General features: G+C 41.9%; 1 protein-coding gene across 2 annotated transcripts in view; it reads right to left on the bottom strand.

Moving 5' to 3' along the window:
- The window catches only part of LOC104486452 (neural-cadherin), a 58,353-nt gene that overhangs the window by 838 nt on the left and 40,169 nt on the right, over positions 1–17,346 (bottom strand). Inside the window, exons 19-32 of one of the 2 annotated variants that reach the window (XM_086742486.1) lie at positions 16,083–16,176; positions 15,118–15,302; positions 14,272–14,504; positions 12,958–13,235; positions 12,190–12,404; positions 11,773–11,904; positions 10,832–10,955; positions 10,570–10,702; positions 10,307–10,487; positions 5,913–6,079; positions 4,986–5,250; positions 3,004–3,184; positions 1,336–1,589; positions 273–427 (exon numbers count right to left, since the gene is read on the bottom strand). In XM_086742486.1, coding sequence (XP_086598612.1) covers positions 273–427; positions 1,336–1,589; positions 3,004–3,184; positions 4,986–5,250; positions 5,913–6,079; positions 10,307–10,487; positions 10,570–10,702; positions 10,832–10,955; positions 11,773–11,904; positions 12,190–12,404; positions 12,958–13,235; positions 14,272–14,504; positions 15,118–15,302; positions 16,083–16,176 — 2,597 coding nt within the window. Of the gene's footprint in view, positions 1–272; positions 428–1,335; positions 1,590–3,003; positions 3,185–4,985; positions 5,251–5,912; positions 6,080–10,306; positions 10,488–10,569; positions 10,703–10,831; positions 10,960–11,772; positions 11,905–12,189; positions 12,405–12,957; positions 13,236–14,271; positions 14,505–15,117; positions 15,303–16,082; positions 16,177–17,346 lie in introns of both variants that reach the window. The other variant, XM_086742487.1, reaches the window with a different exon arrangement.

Below are 17,346 nucleotides of genomic sequence, written 5' to 3'. Positions count from 1 at the left end.
AGGGCTAAATTCAGATTACATCAAAACCCTTTGCATAATGAGTCTTCAGCTAAAACATGAATGTTGTGTTCAGAGCACCCCCCTCAAAACTGGCCACAGATGAGCAGCATCATAAAAGGTACAGATTGGATTGAAGCAGAAGCCTCCCACTCAAGAGTGCTTCAGGTAACAAAACAAAAAGAAAAAAAAAAAAACAAACCACAAAAAAGGTCTGGGAAAGGAGAGTGAGAAGAGGTTGGATTTGCAAAGACTGGACTGAAGCTGCATCATACCTGGTCACGTTCTCCACCTCCTTCTTCATTATAATTGAAGACATTTTCTCTAACATCCTCCCAGCTTTCACGCTCTTCAGGAATGTGGTAAATTCCTCCCTTCCGAAATCCTGAACTTCCCCACTGACTCCACACCGTATAGGAGACCAAGAGTGCTGGAAGAAATTAAGACACATATTTGTTATATGACAAAGTACAATGCATGATAAACAAGTAGTTGTATGACTCCTGAGATATTAAATCAACTCTTAATTTGACAACCAAATTCCCAGGTAAGAAATGCATAATTGTTAATATATAAACAACTTATATTCAGGAATTTAAAGAATCATCTATGTATATTACATCATAAACTTCATTAAAAGGGTATTTTACTTACCTAAAGGAATCCATTTAAATAGAAGGCATTTTGGCCAATCTCTGGCCTTTCACCAATCCTGAGTAAATAAGATACCCAAAGTAAGTAAAACACTGTTTTAATGAAGGTTACAAGTGTAATATAGTAATGGAGTCTTTACTATTCTGGGATGAGTATGCAGTTTTTCTTTATCAATATGGAAAGTTTTATGGTGTTACTAGCTTTGAAGTGCGCCTGAAACTGGACACACTGTGAACATCTCTTTCTGCCCCACACACTTAATGAGGCTTGCCTGTTAAGATCATTATCTTTCTAGAGAAAAATCTCTGCCTTCCTAATATGTGAATGGCACGTACTAGCTGTAGGTCCTACCTCATACAAATGTAAGGGCTCAGGGCAGGGGGGAGTTTCAGATAGATGTGACTGCACACAGATTTGCACACATAGATGGAAAGCTCTTATTTAAGGACTGAAAATAAGTGATTCTGAATGACAGAAGTCCTAAATTTGCTTGAACTGGCTTCAAAGCAAGTAAACTGTAACTATGTACTCATGTCTGTCTCTTAGCATCCTCAAATGAACTCCCAACTGGTGACCTCCAGAAAAAGTGAAGCACTGATCACAACATCCAAGGGTAAAGCAGACTTGATTCAATGGAACAAGGTACAAGATTAAAAAGAAATAAAAAAATAATTGCTTTCCTACCTAGGAAGACAAGGAGGCACATGCTGATTGCCAGAATAGAACCAGAACTGAGTCCAACGGGTCTTCCAGCCTTCACCTGGCTAATTTCACACCATCTTCCCTTGTAACCTTCGGGGCACTGGCAGATAGTCTTGTCTTGGGATTGAGCCACACAAGTACCCCCATTCCTACAGGTCCAGTGTCCACAAGGTGATGAGGTACAGTGTCTGAGCCCTGTAAGGTTGTCAGTCACCTCTACTTTCCCAGCTGGACACCTGAACAACAAAAGCAGAAGATATCTTTTAGGCAAGCAAAGCACCTGGAGTCATATGTTGGTTTGTGCAAAGTTTGTTACCATTTTTTTAAAGCCAATAATTAGTCTTTTCAAGCAAGCCACAAGTCCACACTGAGAGTGTGAAATAGATGTGGACTCTAACACAGTGAGCTAGTAGGCCTGTGAAAACATGAACATATGTCCTGGTTTCCCTGTCTTCTGGAAAGATATGCAGAAGAACTTCACTCCTTCCTTAAAAAAAGGGATCTATCAGCTTCTGAACAGACTAACTCTTTCTCTACAGATGTGTTCAAAACCCTTAGAAGGAAATGGATAGCTGAGATCAATGTGGTTAGCAAGCACTTAGTATAAGCTTTGTATGGCTCATTTGGGCTTTTGGGAAACAGATGTCATTGACTTCCTGAGCGTGACCCATCTTGTCTTTCAGGACTTAATCTGCAGAGAAAGTAATTTCTTCTGATACATCACTGGAGAGGCTGTGGAGGAATGCTGTGAGGAGCACAGAACTGCTTTCTGCAATCCAAAAAGTAAATACTAGTGAGTAAATGGAAGAGCCTTCATACTGTCCTTTCACAAGTGGACTGAAGAAGGGAGTGTCCCAAGCACACTTAAGACTATCTCACAACTCTTTTCAGCAATGAATCACCAGGCCTCAGAAGTGCAAATTTTGGCCAAATTGAAGGAATTCAAGTGGCAGCTCCTCCTAGTCCAGCGTGTAAGTATGTTTCTTTTTTTTTTGAGCAGAGATGCTTGTATTTTGACCTGCCTATTTTAATTCTCATTTGAAAAAAAATCTTTAAAGAATGTATCTTCTCCAAGGAACTAACTACATAGGATACTAGCTGAGGGGCTTTGGTTCTGGCCCTGGGCAGCCAATTTTAGAATCCAGTTTTGTGACAGTCTGATTTTGAAAGTCTCATTGTTTCATACAAAGTATGACTAATTTCAGCTTTTTTACAGAAAATATATGTGTGTGTGTATATATAGTATATACACACACACACACATATATATAAATATATATATATTTTATACAGATATATACACATAATGTATATAGAGTATATCAAAATATATAGTATTTTCACCCAGAGGAGCAGAGACCAGAGCTTTTGCAATCCACCTTTTATGAAAGGGTATTTCATTTCCTCACTGGCCTGTGATCTTCTCAGCATGGGAAAAAATAGCGGAGTAAATAGGTTCCATATCGGACTTGCAGAAAAAGGCAAATTTGGCCCCTACTGGGGGATAAGATGGAGAGCAGGATTTGTAATTGAGATGCCTCTTTCTGGCTAGCAGCAGCAGGGATTTTCAGTGTTAGAAGTAAGTTGCATGACCTAAGGTGGAAAGAAAGAGCTTCCCAACCCCTCGGTGAAAACAAAAGTTTAATGTACCGGCATTCATATTTTCTCCACAGGTCTACACAAAGAAAAGGGCTGTAACAGGGCTGGCTGCTGCAGGCACTGGAATGGCATCCCATCGTGACACCTTGCCGCCTCAGAATTAAGCCAAACTCCGTGCTTTTGCCTTCCATGAGAAGTGGCTGACCATTGAGCTGGACATCCCGCATACAACCTGCATTAAAGCAGGGGAATAATCAGAGAAATATATTGAGTTAGCAACTTCCCCACCTCAAGCCTTGCCCCCAACACACAGGAGAACTTAGAGCATTGTAGAAAACGTAAAACATTTTTAAAAATATCCTTAAACTGCTTATCAGTTTTATTTTAGAAAGAGCTACAGGGCATGTGTCTATGTGCCTTGGACAAGATACAGATTGACAATACTTCTCCAGGACAGCTTGGTTGTACCAATGCAATGATTTAGCAGAACTGTGCTATGAATCAGAACAACTCCACTAAATTAATCTAGATTTAAAATATAATCTTAAAAGTGGGGCTGAATGAGATGCAATGGAATGGAAAAAAACTTGTCTTCCGTTGAGCCACAATCTCCAGTCCCAGCATCTCACCTCAGGAAATGGGTTCCCTGCTTGGGGTCTCTGGCATGGGAAACAAAAATCTGAAGTGCTATTTTTTAATACCTACAGGAAATCTCACATCTTCACTAGAACTAGATACACACTGGCAAATAAAGAGTTTAACATTGTCTCTGAATTCCCTGGTAGAGAAAGTGGGATTTTATGGGCACAGTAGTCTCCATGGAAATCATAGAATCATAGAATCACATGGTTGGATGGGACCTATAAGATCATCTAGTCCAACCGTCTTCCCACTACCATTGCTGCCACAGCTACTAAACCATATCCTGTAGCTTCTCATCAAGCCGCCTCTTGAACACTGCCAGGGACGGAGACTCCACCACCTCCCTGGGCAGGCCGTTCCAGTGCCTTACCACTCTTTGAGAGAAAAAGTTTTTCCTCAAGTCCAATCTAAACCTCCTCTGGTACAACTTGTGGCCATTTCCTCGGGTCCTGCTTGTTGCCTGGAAGAAGAGGCCAAACCCCTGTTCATCACAACCTGCCTTCAGGAAGCTATAGAGTGCAATGAGGTCTCCCCTGAGCCTCCTCTTCTCCAGACTAAACAATCCCAACTCTCTCAGCCGCTCCTCATAAGACTTGTGCTCCAGACCCCTCACCAGCTTTGTTGCCCTTCTCTGGACACGTTCCAGGGCTTCAATGTCTTTCTTGTAGTGAGGGGCCCAAAACTGAACACAATACTCAAGGTGCGGCCTCACCAGTGCCGAATACAGGGGGATGATTACCTCCCTGCTCCTGCTGGCCACACTATTTCTAGTGCAGGCCAGGATGCCGTTGGCCCTCTTGGCCACCTGGGCACACTGTCGGCTCATGTTCAGCTGAGCATCAACCAACACCCCCAGGTCCCTTTCCTCTTCACAGTCCTCCAGCCACTCCGCTCCGAGCCTATAGCGCTGCATGGGGTTATTGTGGCCAAAGTGCAGGACCCGACACTTGGCCTTGTTGAACCTCATCCCATTCAGCTCAGCCCAGCGATCCAGCCTATCCAGATCCCTCTGAAGGGCCTCCCTACCCTCAGGCAGATCAACACCGCCACCCAACTTGGTGTCATCTGCAAACTTACTGAGGGTACACTCAATCCCCTCGTCTAGGTCATCAATAAAGATATTGAACAAGATGGGCCCAAGTACCGACCCCTGGGGGACACCACTTGTAACAGGCTGCCAGCTGGACTTGACTCCATTAACCACCACCCGCACGGCCCCCTAGCCAATTCTTTATCCAAAGAAGGGTATACCTACCCAGTCCACAGGCAGCCAGTTTCCCTAGGAGAATACTGTGAGAATCCTTACTTGCGTTTTAGATTCTCCACTGCACTCAAAGATGCCACTTTTAGGCTTTAATTCCCTCCTTTTAGGAACTCGTCATATCACATACCTTGGAAATCACTCTCTGAATGATTGGGAAGGCGGTTTCCTAGCACAATGCTTGCCCAGTCCATTTCAAACCATCTATTTGTACCCAAGACAGAGGTCACTTCTTGATCACCTCCACCATTGTTAATGCGCAGGGTAAATTCATTGTTGTAGCGCTCCATGGTCAGAAGAACCCACTGGCCATTGTTTATACGTAATGTCTTCAATCTCAGAGAGTGATTTTTGTCCCCCAAGCTGAAGTTAACGCTAAAGAAACCCTCAACCACCTAGAGGAAGACGATAAAGACCTTTAATAACAGAAATGCACTTCTAAATGTTATTACACAATCCTGCCTCAAGAAATGGACCTGAGTTTCTAAAATTAAAGTGGCACTCTTGTTTTTAAGTGTTTTATTCCCTGATAAAAATTACCACAAGAAAACTGCAGGTCTAGGAATTATCAACTCTTTTCTTTACAGGCCACTCTTCTAACTCACATGAACCTTTTCATCAGTCTTCTCCCTTTTGATGTCTACCTCTAAGTCTTCCCAACTGATCCTCCCATTACAATTGGAATAATTAGCCTCTATACCTTATGTAATCCAGACCGCTTTTCATCACAGCAACAAAAATGTAGAGACAAGTTTTATAGCCAGAGACAGATAGAAGCAAAGGGAAAAGGCAAACAAGACAAAATAATCTTCCCCATTTCCATATATCACATGCACTCATCTGTACTTTTTGCAGTGAAACAACTAGAGTCTATGTTATGAAATGATGATACTCAGGACAACACAAATGAGAGTAGTGACCCTCATGTGGAAAGTTCTTGCTCTTCATTACATTTAAGAATAAGTCTCCTTAATGGGAAACTGCATATTTTTCTCTTACTGGGGTACTCTATGACAAATTAAGAGCACTGAAACAGAAGGGCTTTTGGACTGCTCACCTCCAGTCGGATGTGTCCGTTCCCATCTGCAGAGGCCAAGCTGAGAAGGGTGCTGTGGAAGATACGGGTGCGCACCATCAGCTGTATCTGAGTGCTGTGAGTGCTGAGAATGCTTCTCGGCTCATAATGGATCCAACTGTCCCTTCCAAAAGCCCATTCTGGAAGAACTAAGCATGATGCACACAAAATGAAAGTGAAAATCTCAGAAATTACTGTGCACTCAGATCTCCACTGCTTGAGAATTAACCAGTTCTGAATGTCAGAATTTTAGTTCTTAGGAAGCTTTGACAACATAATAAAGCATCATGGAAAGCAGCCTCTCCACTGTCAAGGGAATTAAGAGACAAAGAGCAAATCAAGGATTCAACATTTAGAAAGGAAAGGGACAATTAGAGAATGTCTCTAATATTATGCCTGCCACAAGCTATATGTTCTACCCAATCACTCCTACACTGAACCCAATAACTCCTTTTTTTTGTTGTTTTTTTTTTTTAAGGTCTGAAACATTTTTTCCAGTAAAGTAGATGGTATTGAACTGAAGACAGAAAAAGAGAATATTATGTTTCTTTCAGTAGTTTAGTCCTATGGTTAGTAACCCTCAGTGTTAGAAAATATGCACTTTAGCTCCCATTTCAGTTGACACAAGAGAAAGCCTCAGGGCAGAGTCAAAAGTCATAATATGTAGATTTTTTTTTAATTACAAAAAGAAATTAAGTCAGTGTTAATTATCTTAACTAGGGAAAATGCACTGAAATTAATTCTTTCCCGTCATCCTGAGGAATTAATCTAAGAGTCATCGAGCAGAGAGTTGCGCTGCACTTTTCAGTCTCCCTGTTTGACAGCAATTCCAGATCTGCTTGTTCTGGGCACAGCTTAGTTGAAAAAAGAAAGTTTCTTCTTACCAAATAAAGACATAGTCCAAGGGAGTGACTGGACAGGAAGAACGCTGGGTCACCGACAGCTAATCTGAGGTCAGTGTCATGCAAGTAGAAATCCAGAAAGTGCCCAGCTGATGCTGGGACACTTAGTCTGGTTCCCAGGACACAGAATCATAGAATAGTTTGGCTTGGAAGGGACCTTCAAAGGTCATCTAGTCCAACCCTCCTACAAAAAGCAGGGACATCTTTGACTAGATCAGGTTGCTCAGAGCCTCGTCCAACCTGGTCTTGAATGTTTCCAGGGATGGGGCATCCACCACCTCTCTGGGCAACCTGTGCCAGTGTTCCACCACCCTCACAGTAAAAAATTTCTTCCTCATACCTAGTCTGAATCTACCCTCTTTTAGTTTAAAACTGTTACCCCTTGTCCTATCGCTACAGGCTACTGCGGTTTAGCCCTAGTCACCACACAGTTTCTCGCTCACCCTCCCCCTTCCCAACAAGTTCGAGGAGAGAATTGGGAAGAAAGGAAAACTCATGGGTTTTGATGAAGACAGTTTACTAGAATAGCAAAGGAAAACGACAATAACAACAAAATATAAGGATATTAAAATACACAAAATGAACAGTGCACAATTTCTCACCACCCAATGTCCCAATGACCGATATAGCCGGTCCTGAGCAGTGATCATGGAAATGAAATGAGCAACAAGCAAAGCAGCAAGAGGGAGAGAGAGCCATGCCTCCCCCGGCCAACCCCGACTTATATAATGAGCATGATGTTTATGGCATAGAATACTCTGTTCTGGCTGTATCGCTCCCAGCTTCCTGCACCTGCACATTAGTGAGACCTGGGAAGCCAAACAGTGTTCTTGGCCTCATTAGCAACAACTCATAACCTCAATGTGTTTATCAGCATTCTTCACATCTGAAATCCAAAGCACACTGAGTATAGAGAGGAAAATTAACTCCATCAGTGCCAAAACTAAGACACACGCCTTGCTAGAAAGTTTCTTCCCATCTTTCTTATAGGCACCCTTTAGGTACTAGAAGGCCACTATAAGGTCTCCTTGGAGCCTTCTCTTCTCCAGGCTGAACAGCCCCAACTCTCTCAGCCTGTCCTCATAGGAGAGGTGCTCCAGCCCTCTGATCATCTTCGTGGCCCTCCTCTGGACTCGCTCCAACAGGCCCATCTCCTTCTTATGTTGAGGTGTCCAGAGCTGGACGCAGTACTCCAGGTGGGGTCTCACCAGAGCAGAGTAGAGGGGAAGAATCACCTCCCTTAACCTGCTGGCCATGCTTCTTCTGATGCAACCCAGGATGGGGTTGGCCTTCTGGGCTGCAAGTGTGCATTGTTGGCTCATGTTGAGCTTCTTGCCCACCAGCACTCCCAAGTCCTTCTCCTCAGGGCTGGTCTCAATCCCTTCATCCCTGTATTGATACCAGAGGTTACCCCGACCCATGTGCAGGACCTTGCACTTGGCCTTGTTAAACGTCATGATGTTCACATGGGCCCACTTCTTGAGCTTGTCCAGGTCCCTCTGAATTGCATCCCGTCCCTCAGGTGGACAACCACACTGCTCAGCTTGATATATCAAATGATATGTCACATGGTCAAGAGACTTAATTTCCGCACTCTCTTTTCCTCTCACTTTTTCTCCTCTCTCTTTTCTTTCTTAAAGCATGTTTTCTTTTCTCCTCTAGCTTACTCCTGTCATATTATTCTTAGCCCACTGTTCTCTCTTGTTCACTATTGCTGCAGCTACAGGCTCTGGCTGATGAGCAGGGATGGATTTTCTTGAGAAGCTACAGTGACTCCTGTCCCCAGCTGTCTGCTCCTTGCTGTGAGCATGGTCCAGCCATTCATAAAGCATCAGGTGAACACCACCATTTTGCAGCCCAATATATTAGAAGCTGGAACCAACTGAAGTTTTCCTATTACACTAGGATATGACTTATGGATTTTTAGTAACTACTTTCTGAGCACTTGGTTTGTCCCACAGTGGTGAGGGGTAGGAGCTAATACAGCAGCCGAGCTTGTGAACAACCATCCCAAGATAATGCAAAACAGAATAAGATTTAAACCTAGGCAAATGTTTATAAACCAGTATCATCTGTCTGCAAAACACTATACAAATAGCTGAACTATATTAACCATTTCTGCGGTCATTATAAACACTTTAAACCATGAAGGCTCCAGGTGTAGAACATGCCAATCACGATTCTAGTCCTCACCCCGCGGGACAGATTAGCGCTTCCGCTGGGTAATTTAATGTCTCACCATTTAAGTCTTGTGTGGCAGATGAAGAAAGGAAGCAAGGGTCTATCTGCCTGCATAGGGTAGTATTGTTCCATATACAGGAAGGAAAATTCAGTGTGTTGAGCTGAAAGGGTATGTGTAACACACCACCAGTTGTGTCCATTAATCACAGCAAGACTAGCTCACCTGTGCTCCTGCCCAACTGCTCACTGATGCTCATCCTCACTGGTAGGTCATTCAAACCACAGGACTGAGGGGGCTAATTGTCTTATAACACTATACAAAGCAGCCAAAGTTATGGGGAACTGTTATGGTCAACCCCATCATTTTTACCTTGTGCCTACAGGGACAAGGCAGACACAGGGCAGGTAAAGTCCGAGTAAACACCTGTAACTCACGTCTGATTTCTGCTTCAGAGCAATGGCTGCTGAGGAGAGGAGGAGGGGCAAAGACAGGGAGGACAGAGCCAACTTCAGGTGTGTATCCCCTGTACCCTAAATATGGCTGTGGGCTACTAGGAGTTAAATAATTTATTTCCTAAATTTTAAAACTGTGCTAAAATTTTGCACTTTCTTACAATGTGTCTGAGGTTTTCATTAAAAACTTGCATACTTTTGTTCTCTGACACATATTTCATGCTGATTTTATACAGGGTAACACATTTGCTGGAGCCAGCCTGATATTATGTCCCCATGTGCACCCACTGCTGTGGTCTGGGGCATTGCACAACCTTCAGTTCATTCCAGTGACAGAGGCCAATGCAATTATCCTCATTTTGTAGACGGATAATTGGGCCCCAGGACTTGAGGGTTTTGCCCTCAGGTTTCACAGAGAGAACATACCAAGATGGCAACCTTATCACTCTTATAACCACTGCAAGGTGACAAATAGTGTAATGTTCATTAAACTACATTTTTTGTGATCAGTGTGATCAGAGGAAGAAGGCACAATGTAGAATGTTTCATTTTTCACCACTGAGAAATAAGATGCTGTGATGAAAAGCACAAAAACCCCATGTGACCACTTGCCTCCCCTGCAAAGTAAAGTAGGTTTCAACAAGACCCTCATCTGTGACATTATGTTAATTCAACAAGAGTTAGAAGAATCTTTACATCGCTGTGCATCTGAATCACTCCCAGAGTACGGCATGGCCTTATGACACTAGTCAGTTCAAAGTCATGGCAAATTTAGAGGGGTATGGTTGATGCTATTCCCATAGATCCTCACCATTAATTTCACTCCAGAATTTGCAGTACCTTTTTCACAGGCTGGTCCAGCATATCCTGGTGAACAGTCACAGCGAAAGAAATCCCAGCCACCAACACACTTGCCATGGATGCCGCAGGAGGCCATCCCACCACTCTGACACATTTCATCCGTAAGGACACAGCCAGGAGCACTGTTCAAGGACTCTGCAGGGTGCTCTAAATCATAGACCTGGACAGGGACAAAGAGAAGAATCACATCAGGTGCCTACAGTTAACAGCAGTAAACCCAAGACTGGTCTTAGTAGCCCTACCTTGCTATCAACAATGACATTGCGTATGCAGCCAACGAACCCTCTGAAGCGCCTTTGTGAATCGTGGTAAAGCAAAGTCTTCTTAACTCCACCCAGCTGCAGGGGCTGATGGCCACTGAAGAGCCTACCCATGCTGAAGGGAAGAGAGGGAAAGAAAGAATTAGTGGCATGCAAAATAGAGCAGCTTGGCTGATTGCCCCCTATCCCCTTTTTCCTTAGCTCTTTTGAGTCATTATGTTTCCAGTTCTTGGGTTTTTTTTACCTTTGAGATCCCACAATCTCTTCAGAAGCTTCACAGGCAGACAGATCCATTTGGGAGATCTTCTTGATGACGCTGTCATTGTCTCTAACTGAGACATTTACGCAGTGGTCAAGAATCAGCTTCACTTTCTAAATAAAGGCATTATTTAAAACAATTAGATCCAGAGACGTGCATACATTTCAATTACACATTGTCTTTCGCTTAGCAGAAGGGGGAGTAGCAACTAGCAATTACAGTGCCAGAAACTTTATTAAAATAATAAAACATTTACACATACTAATCTGGAAGGCACATGGTGTATAATTAAGGAGCCACACAAAAGAAAGATTTGACTCTACCATGACCATGCCAAGCCACAGACACTGTAGAGGAAAGATGGGATTTTCTTGGAGTTTTCTGCCAAATTAGAACCCAAAGAGACAATATAGCTGAGCAGATGGTCTTCTAGGCTCCCCATCCCAGATCCTGACATAAACCCCAGCTTGTCTTATGGGGGAGAGGAAGGGGCAACTTAGCAGATGCTTATTAAATCAGCTAGATGTTCTCCTTACACAAAAGCATATTTATCTCCTTTGTGCTGTATGTCTAAAGCTACTTGGTGGGACAGAGTTTCCCACTCAGAAATTAAGGATATTTCACTCCATGAGTCCAGGAAGCATTTAGCCCCTGGATTATCACAACTCTGTGGTCTAAACAATAAATAGGATAATTAAACAAAGAAAATAGCAGGGCCAATTTCAAAGTTGGATGGGACTTCTCCAGGCCTTGTTCTGCTTCACTGCCTCAAGACTAAGGGGGCACCTGAGCTGACAAACTTCAATCCCTGCTGTTGCAGAGATGATGAAAGACCGATTGATAGAAGAGCTCTATAGAAGGAAGAAAGGATTCGGAAGGGATGGGCACATGAATTAGTGCTTCCACAGGACCATCCATATTTACACTTGCCTTTCCGTCATTTATAATTTTTATATTGTGCCAGCGGCGATCTGCAACATTGACTTTTCGTGACAACTGCAGGAAAAGCTCACCAGAGCTGTGGCTCACGGTTAGTGATGGGACGCCTCCAGAGAGCTCTGCAAAGAAAAGATTCTAATTGGATAAGCACTAACCGTGTTCCCACACAAACCCTGTTGAAACGACTGTTGCAGTTAGATTTTAGTTGGAGCCAGTTAAAAAAAAATCCAGCTTCTAACACAGGATACAAACTGGACATGCTGGCAAATGGTTCTGCATTCTCCTTATTCTCCAAAACCAGCTTTCAGAACCTTTTATAAAAAACCCTATCAACTAGTACTTTCAAGACGTAGAATTGCACCCTCACACAAACACAAAGAACAAATATTCTTTAAGGTGCTAACCTAATGCAATGAAATCTTCCCGTTCTCCAGGCTGCCCTCGTGCCACTGGTCCGTGGTACAGCAGAAGACCATCAGCGACTTCAGTGATAAACTCTAAGGAGATGTGGCTCTCAAAGCAAGGCTTAAGAGGAGGGAACCAGGCATAACCGTGGCCTCTGAAGCTGTGTTTTGTCTGCTGGCAATCTGGTCCGTGGAAATTTGCAGAACATTTGCATCTATTAAAAAAAAGAAATAAAAGTGAAAATCCACCATCCAAGCGGAAGTTGCAAAGGGCTCTTCCCACAGCAGGACTCTCCACTTTCAACATATGAACCCATGTTGCCTAGACCATCGTGCAGGTTAAGTGGTAGCAAAACTCCTGTCATAAAACATTGTCCATTGACTTGTTTGTACAAATACAAGCAAAACCAATACTTTAGTTCTAAATGATAACACTTCTATGCAAGAATAGAATGTGAACAAATGACAGAAATGCTTTAATACACAAAGCACCTGAAAACCTCTAATCTCTTCAGCAAAGATCAGAAATCCACTTTTCACTAGACTTAGTTATCAGCTCGTTTTAAGACTTTATAATGTTGACAGAGAAAGCAAAGGAAGGGTGTGTGAAGGTAATGTCACCCAGAAGAAGTGAAAAAATGCATGAAAAAATCTCAGAATTGCCACAGTGAGAAGATGTGCAATGATATCTCCTCAAGCTTCCAGTCCCTCTCCTTACAGACTGAACTAGAAGTATTTTTCTTGCACACCAGACAAAGCTTTACCAACCTGTAGCCCAAATCAGTATCCATGCATGTGCCACCATTGAGACAAGGGTTTGTCTGGTATGAGGAGCAGGAGAGACGAGGACTCTCCCGAGCTGCACAGCCACACAGTGCACGACTCAGGACTGTCACAGACACCAGTGAAACACTTCCAGCTGTGGTTATTGTTGGCATATGACTCTGTTCATGCTTGCTGATGCATCCACTGCTATGAGAACAGTTTGCAGTCACACATTCATCAATGCCAATCTGGGTGATATTTATATCCAAGATGTTTTCCAGCTGTGGAGAACAATTAGTTGCATTCATCTGACTTTTCCACAGAAAGGAAGCTCACAAATGACAGCCATGAAAAACCCAAGCCTTATTTATTCTCAAAACTGGTTGCTGTGCCACTTCCTTCCAACCTCTACCTCACTCTAACCAGCCAAAGGCAGCTCAGCCTGGCATCTGTTAAGGCCAAAGCCTTGGTATAATTTAATTATAGTGCAAGTAAGCACTTAGAAGACAAAAATATTGTCATATTCATCACAAGCTGAGTGGATAAATTTTATTTTCTGATGGTTGTGATGGATTATTTACATAGCATCTGATCTGTATTTTTCATTTGGACTTCCATCTTAAAAATACTGGAAAGGGAGGACAGGCTTTGGGCAATGAAGAAACACCTTTTCTGGCAAGACTGAGTTGGTACTGCAGCACTGATTCTAAACATAACTCTTATTTCAGCCTCTGTGTACCAACAGAAAGAGTCATTTACATTTGATCCAAACTTTTTTTTTCTGCAAGAGAGGCAGGAACTTTACTAAATTTTCAATGCACATTTCCAACCTGGTTTTCCACTGCAGAATTGTTATTTTACTGCTTTGTTCTCTTAACTCAGAAAGTTGGAACTTTTGACTAGTTTGTGAGTTTCAGCTACAGAACTTTTCTCTGCAGAAGGCTATAAATTGAAAGTTTAAGTCTTAACTTATAAGTCTTAACTTATAAGACACCATGTAGAAAGGCAATAGCCAAACACATTCTTGATATGGAATTTTACAGTCTTTTCAATAGGAAAAACGTATTCACATTCCTAAAAGCTATTAGGGTTGGGTGAATTAGTATGTATTTACAGGCTACTTTTAAAACATTCATATTTGAAACTTTTAATGGAAGTGCTAAAGGACTGTTTGACTTCAGTGATTAAAACTGTCAATTTTTCTCACACATTCCTCCCTCAGTCATTCTAAGTAAGTGCATTCACTAGGCAATGGATGTTATCTGAAAAGAGACAACAAGGAGATGCTGTGGTTTCATATGCAGTATGGACACTTACCCACGCTCTGGAGGCTGCTACGTTGCCATTAAGTTTTTCTGCTTTATAATAGGGTGGACCATAAACTGCAAACCAAACATCAGTCCCTTGGGTTTGACTTGGGCTATTTAATACACTGAAAATGTGAACGTTTTCGAGTTGGACTGACATAATTTCTGAAAGCAGCTTCTTCATCTGGTAATATTTACTCTGTTCTTCAGGGTATTGAGATATGAACTCCTCTGGAGTGATATCTGTAACAGAAGTTAAATATCTGACAAACACATATCTTGCAACTGTTATACAATAAAAGAGAGGAGCACCACAGAATAAATATTAAGGTTGCAGAAAACACACTCAACTACAAATTCAGGAGTATTTTCATTTTTGGGCTCTGAAATTTTCCATGCTGGCTTCTGCTCAAGGTTTGTGTTCTGAAGCTTTTTGACTCCTATTAATTCCTTCTTTTTTATTCTTTTAAATCAGAAACATGTTTAAGAAGATTTTACTTTTCCACAAAGATCGAAACAATTTGGTGAATTTCAGACAGAGTTGTTCAAATAAAGTGGGGTTTTTTTTCTGAAAGACAGATTGCTATTTTGTTAAAAAGTTGGTGTAGAAATCTTTAATCTTCGTCTTCTGCATCAGACAAGCATTTCTTGATGTCTTTTTTTCCTTCATAGATGTGCCTTCACATGCAGTGTCAGAGGACCATGGATACAAATATGCATTTTCAAACCCTTACCTAGAAAACTATTAACTCTCATCCCATATCTAAGAGCAGTAGAATTCTAAGTAACACAGTAACAACTTTAAAGAGATGGATTTCAGTATTACGATTCTAACATACTTCATCAAATTGCTTACCTTTTATTTGTATAGAACCAGCATTATGGAGGCCATCATCTTTGATTTCCTTCACTATAACCTTTACGGTTGAGACAACATCTGGCCAGACTCCATCAATGACTCTAACTTTTAAGTTGTATGTTCCTGGTGGGGTTCCTTCTTTAATAGTCAGCAAACCTGAGTTATCATTAAGGATAAAGTACCTGTAATAAGAGTTAAGCCAAGGAACAAGCTATGAGAAGTTCAAAAGCTAAGTCATCATCACTGATGGTTTTTTCTGGTCCACTTTATTTTGGTAAAGCTATCAAAGAAAGCAGATGTTTTCCCTCATGAAGGGACGGGGCAGAACGTAACTTTTTTATATTGCCTTCTGTTGGCTTCTAATGACTCTTCACCAGTATGTCAAGAAGGTTTCTTCCTGCTTCTGTGACATATTAACTGTGTAGGAAGACTCAGGCTACTATAGCCATAACTTTGGAAACAGTGCAAACCCCTAGTTTAAATACATTCATTCAGATTGAGACCTCTGTCAAAACCTCTGAATGGCCCACGTACATCTCAACCTCAGTCACAATCCAGACACTTTGATGTGAACACATCCAATACAAATAACATCTTAAAACCAGTGGGGACATGGAAACACCAACTCTCCAGGAGCTTGGATGAAAGAGGATGGAAGTTAGCACGTATTTTTTTCTGTAGTGGCTCACTGATACTGATTGTGGGTATGACTGTGAAAAGGAATTTGGAACGGTGTTCTAGCCCATCAGGCAACGGGAAGTGGACCAGTTTGGCATGCAGCGTTATTTACTGCAGTCTCAGACTCAGAAGAGCTTTCGGAGACCTACACACAAGTGTCTAATCAACAAAATGCTTTTGCACACTTGTTTTAAAAAAAACGCAGTTTAAATATTTTTTATGTTTTTGTGTGTGGGCAAGTATTCCATACATTTCATCCAGCTCCCACCTTTCTCACCAAATACCTTGATGTTTTCCCTTCAAATTGGTAGATTTTGCGATCCCAGTCATCCTCATCAGGGGCACGGACCTGGCCCAGCACAGTCATGGGGAGGATACCTAAACCAACACAGCATGTAAGTGGCACAGTTGGACCTCTCACACATATGCAAACAAGCTGGCCATTCAAGTTATACTGTTTTTTCTTAAGTCTAAAACCTCTACAAAAATAGTTGTGATGGTTCCCTAGAGAAGATGTGTACCAGTTTGCAAATATCACGTGGCGTCCCGCTTACTGAGTGTTTGCAATATGACTACCTAGATTTAATTCAACAGATGGCTGCAATGAAAAGCAACAGGAAGGAAAAAAGACAAGCCACCTCGGAGGAAAGATTTTAGAGATACTCAGAAACAACATCAGAATTACTCATTTTCACTATTTTGGCTGCAGTATCCAACCAACTTACAGAGTGGTTTAGACAGGGATTGAGGTTTGGCAGGATAAACAAACAAAATCCTGACTGAGTTATAAAGGGAAAAAAACAATAGCAATTCGGAGGAAATTGCAGCAAGATAGAGAGGATGTCCAAAATACAGTAACCAGGCTTATTTTGAGTAGATGGTGAGACTCTGGGGTGAGATGGAAAGCAGCATGTATTCTGCTGGTTTTGCATTCTCTCAGCAAGGCTCACAAATCAGGGTTTTTTTGTTTGTTTGTTTTACAAAACTATTTCTGAAGGAAAGATCCACAGGTATCTGAAATCATATATCTACTGAGTAAAGAATCAAGGATACAGAAAGAAGAGGAAGAAATGCGGAAGGAAATGAGGAAGGAAGTCCTTTCACCCTGACAACTGAGGGACTGCATGCAAAAAGGAGAAAAAAGTGTACCTCTCCTGCAACTGTGCCAACATTCGTTGGATGTTTTGCAGGAGACGCTATACAGGATGCCATGGTGTTTGACTCCAATATTATATATTGGCTGCATGATAGCAACCATCTGATTCTGTCTCTCCTTAATATTCTAAATAACCAAAGATCTGAAGACTTGAATAGTCCCTCCCAGAAATTAAGAGTACGGATGAACTTAACCTTTAAAGAGGCAACTAAAAGTAAATTAATGCTTAATGAAAAGATCTGGTACTTAGGCTACAAGCCAAGTTTCTCAGCACATAGCAACCAAAGTTGGTTTCAACTTTACAATAAGCTGAACTTCAGAGTGAGCACACAACAGGCAGAACAATGTTTCAGTACAAATAAATGGTCAATAGCATCTACACAGAAGTAGTT

The sequence above is a fragment of the Chlamydotis macqueenii genome, chromosome 2, assembly GCF_036417535.1.
Source record: "Chlamydotis macqueenii isolate bChlMac1 chromosome 2, bChlMac1.mat, whole genome shotgun sequence".
NCBI lineage: Eukaryota > Metazoa > Chordata > Aves > Otidiformes > Otididae > Chlamydotis > Chlamydotis macqueenii.
The sequence above is the reverse complement of the archived record's forward strand: the minus strand, read 5'-3'. Positions and strand labels throughout refer to the sequence as shown.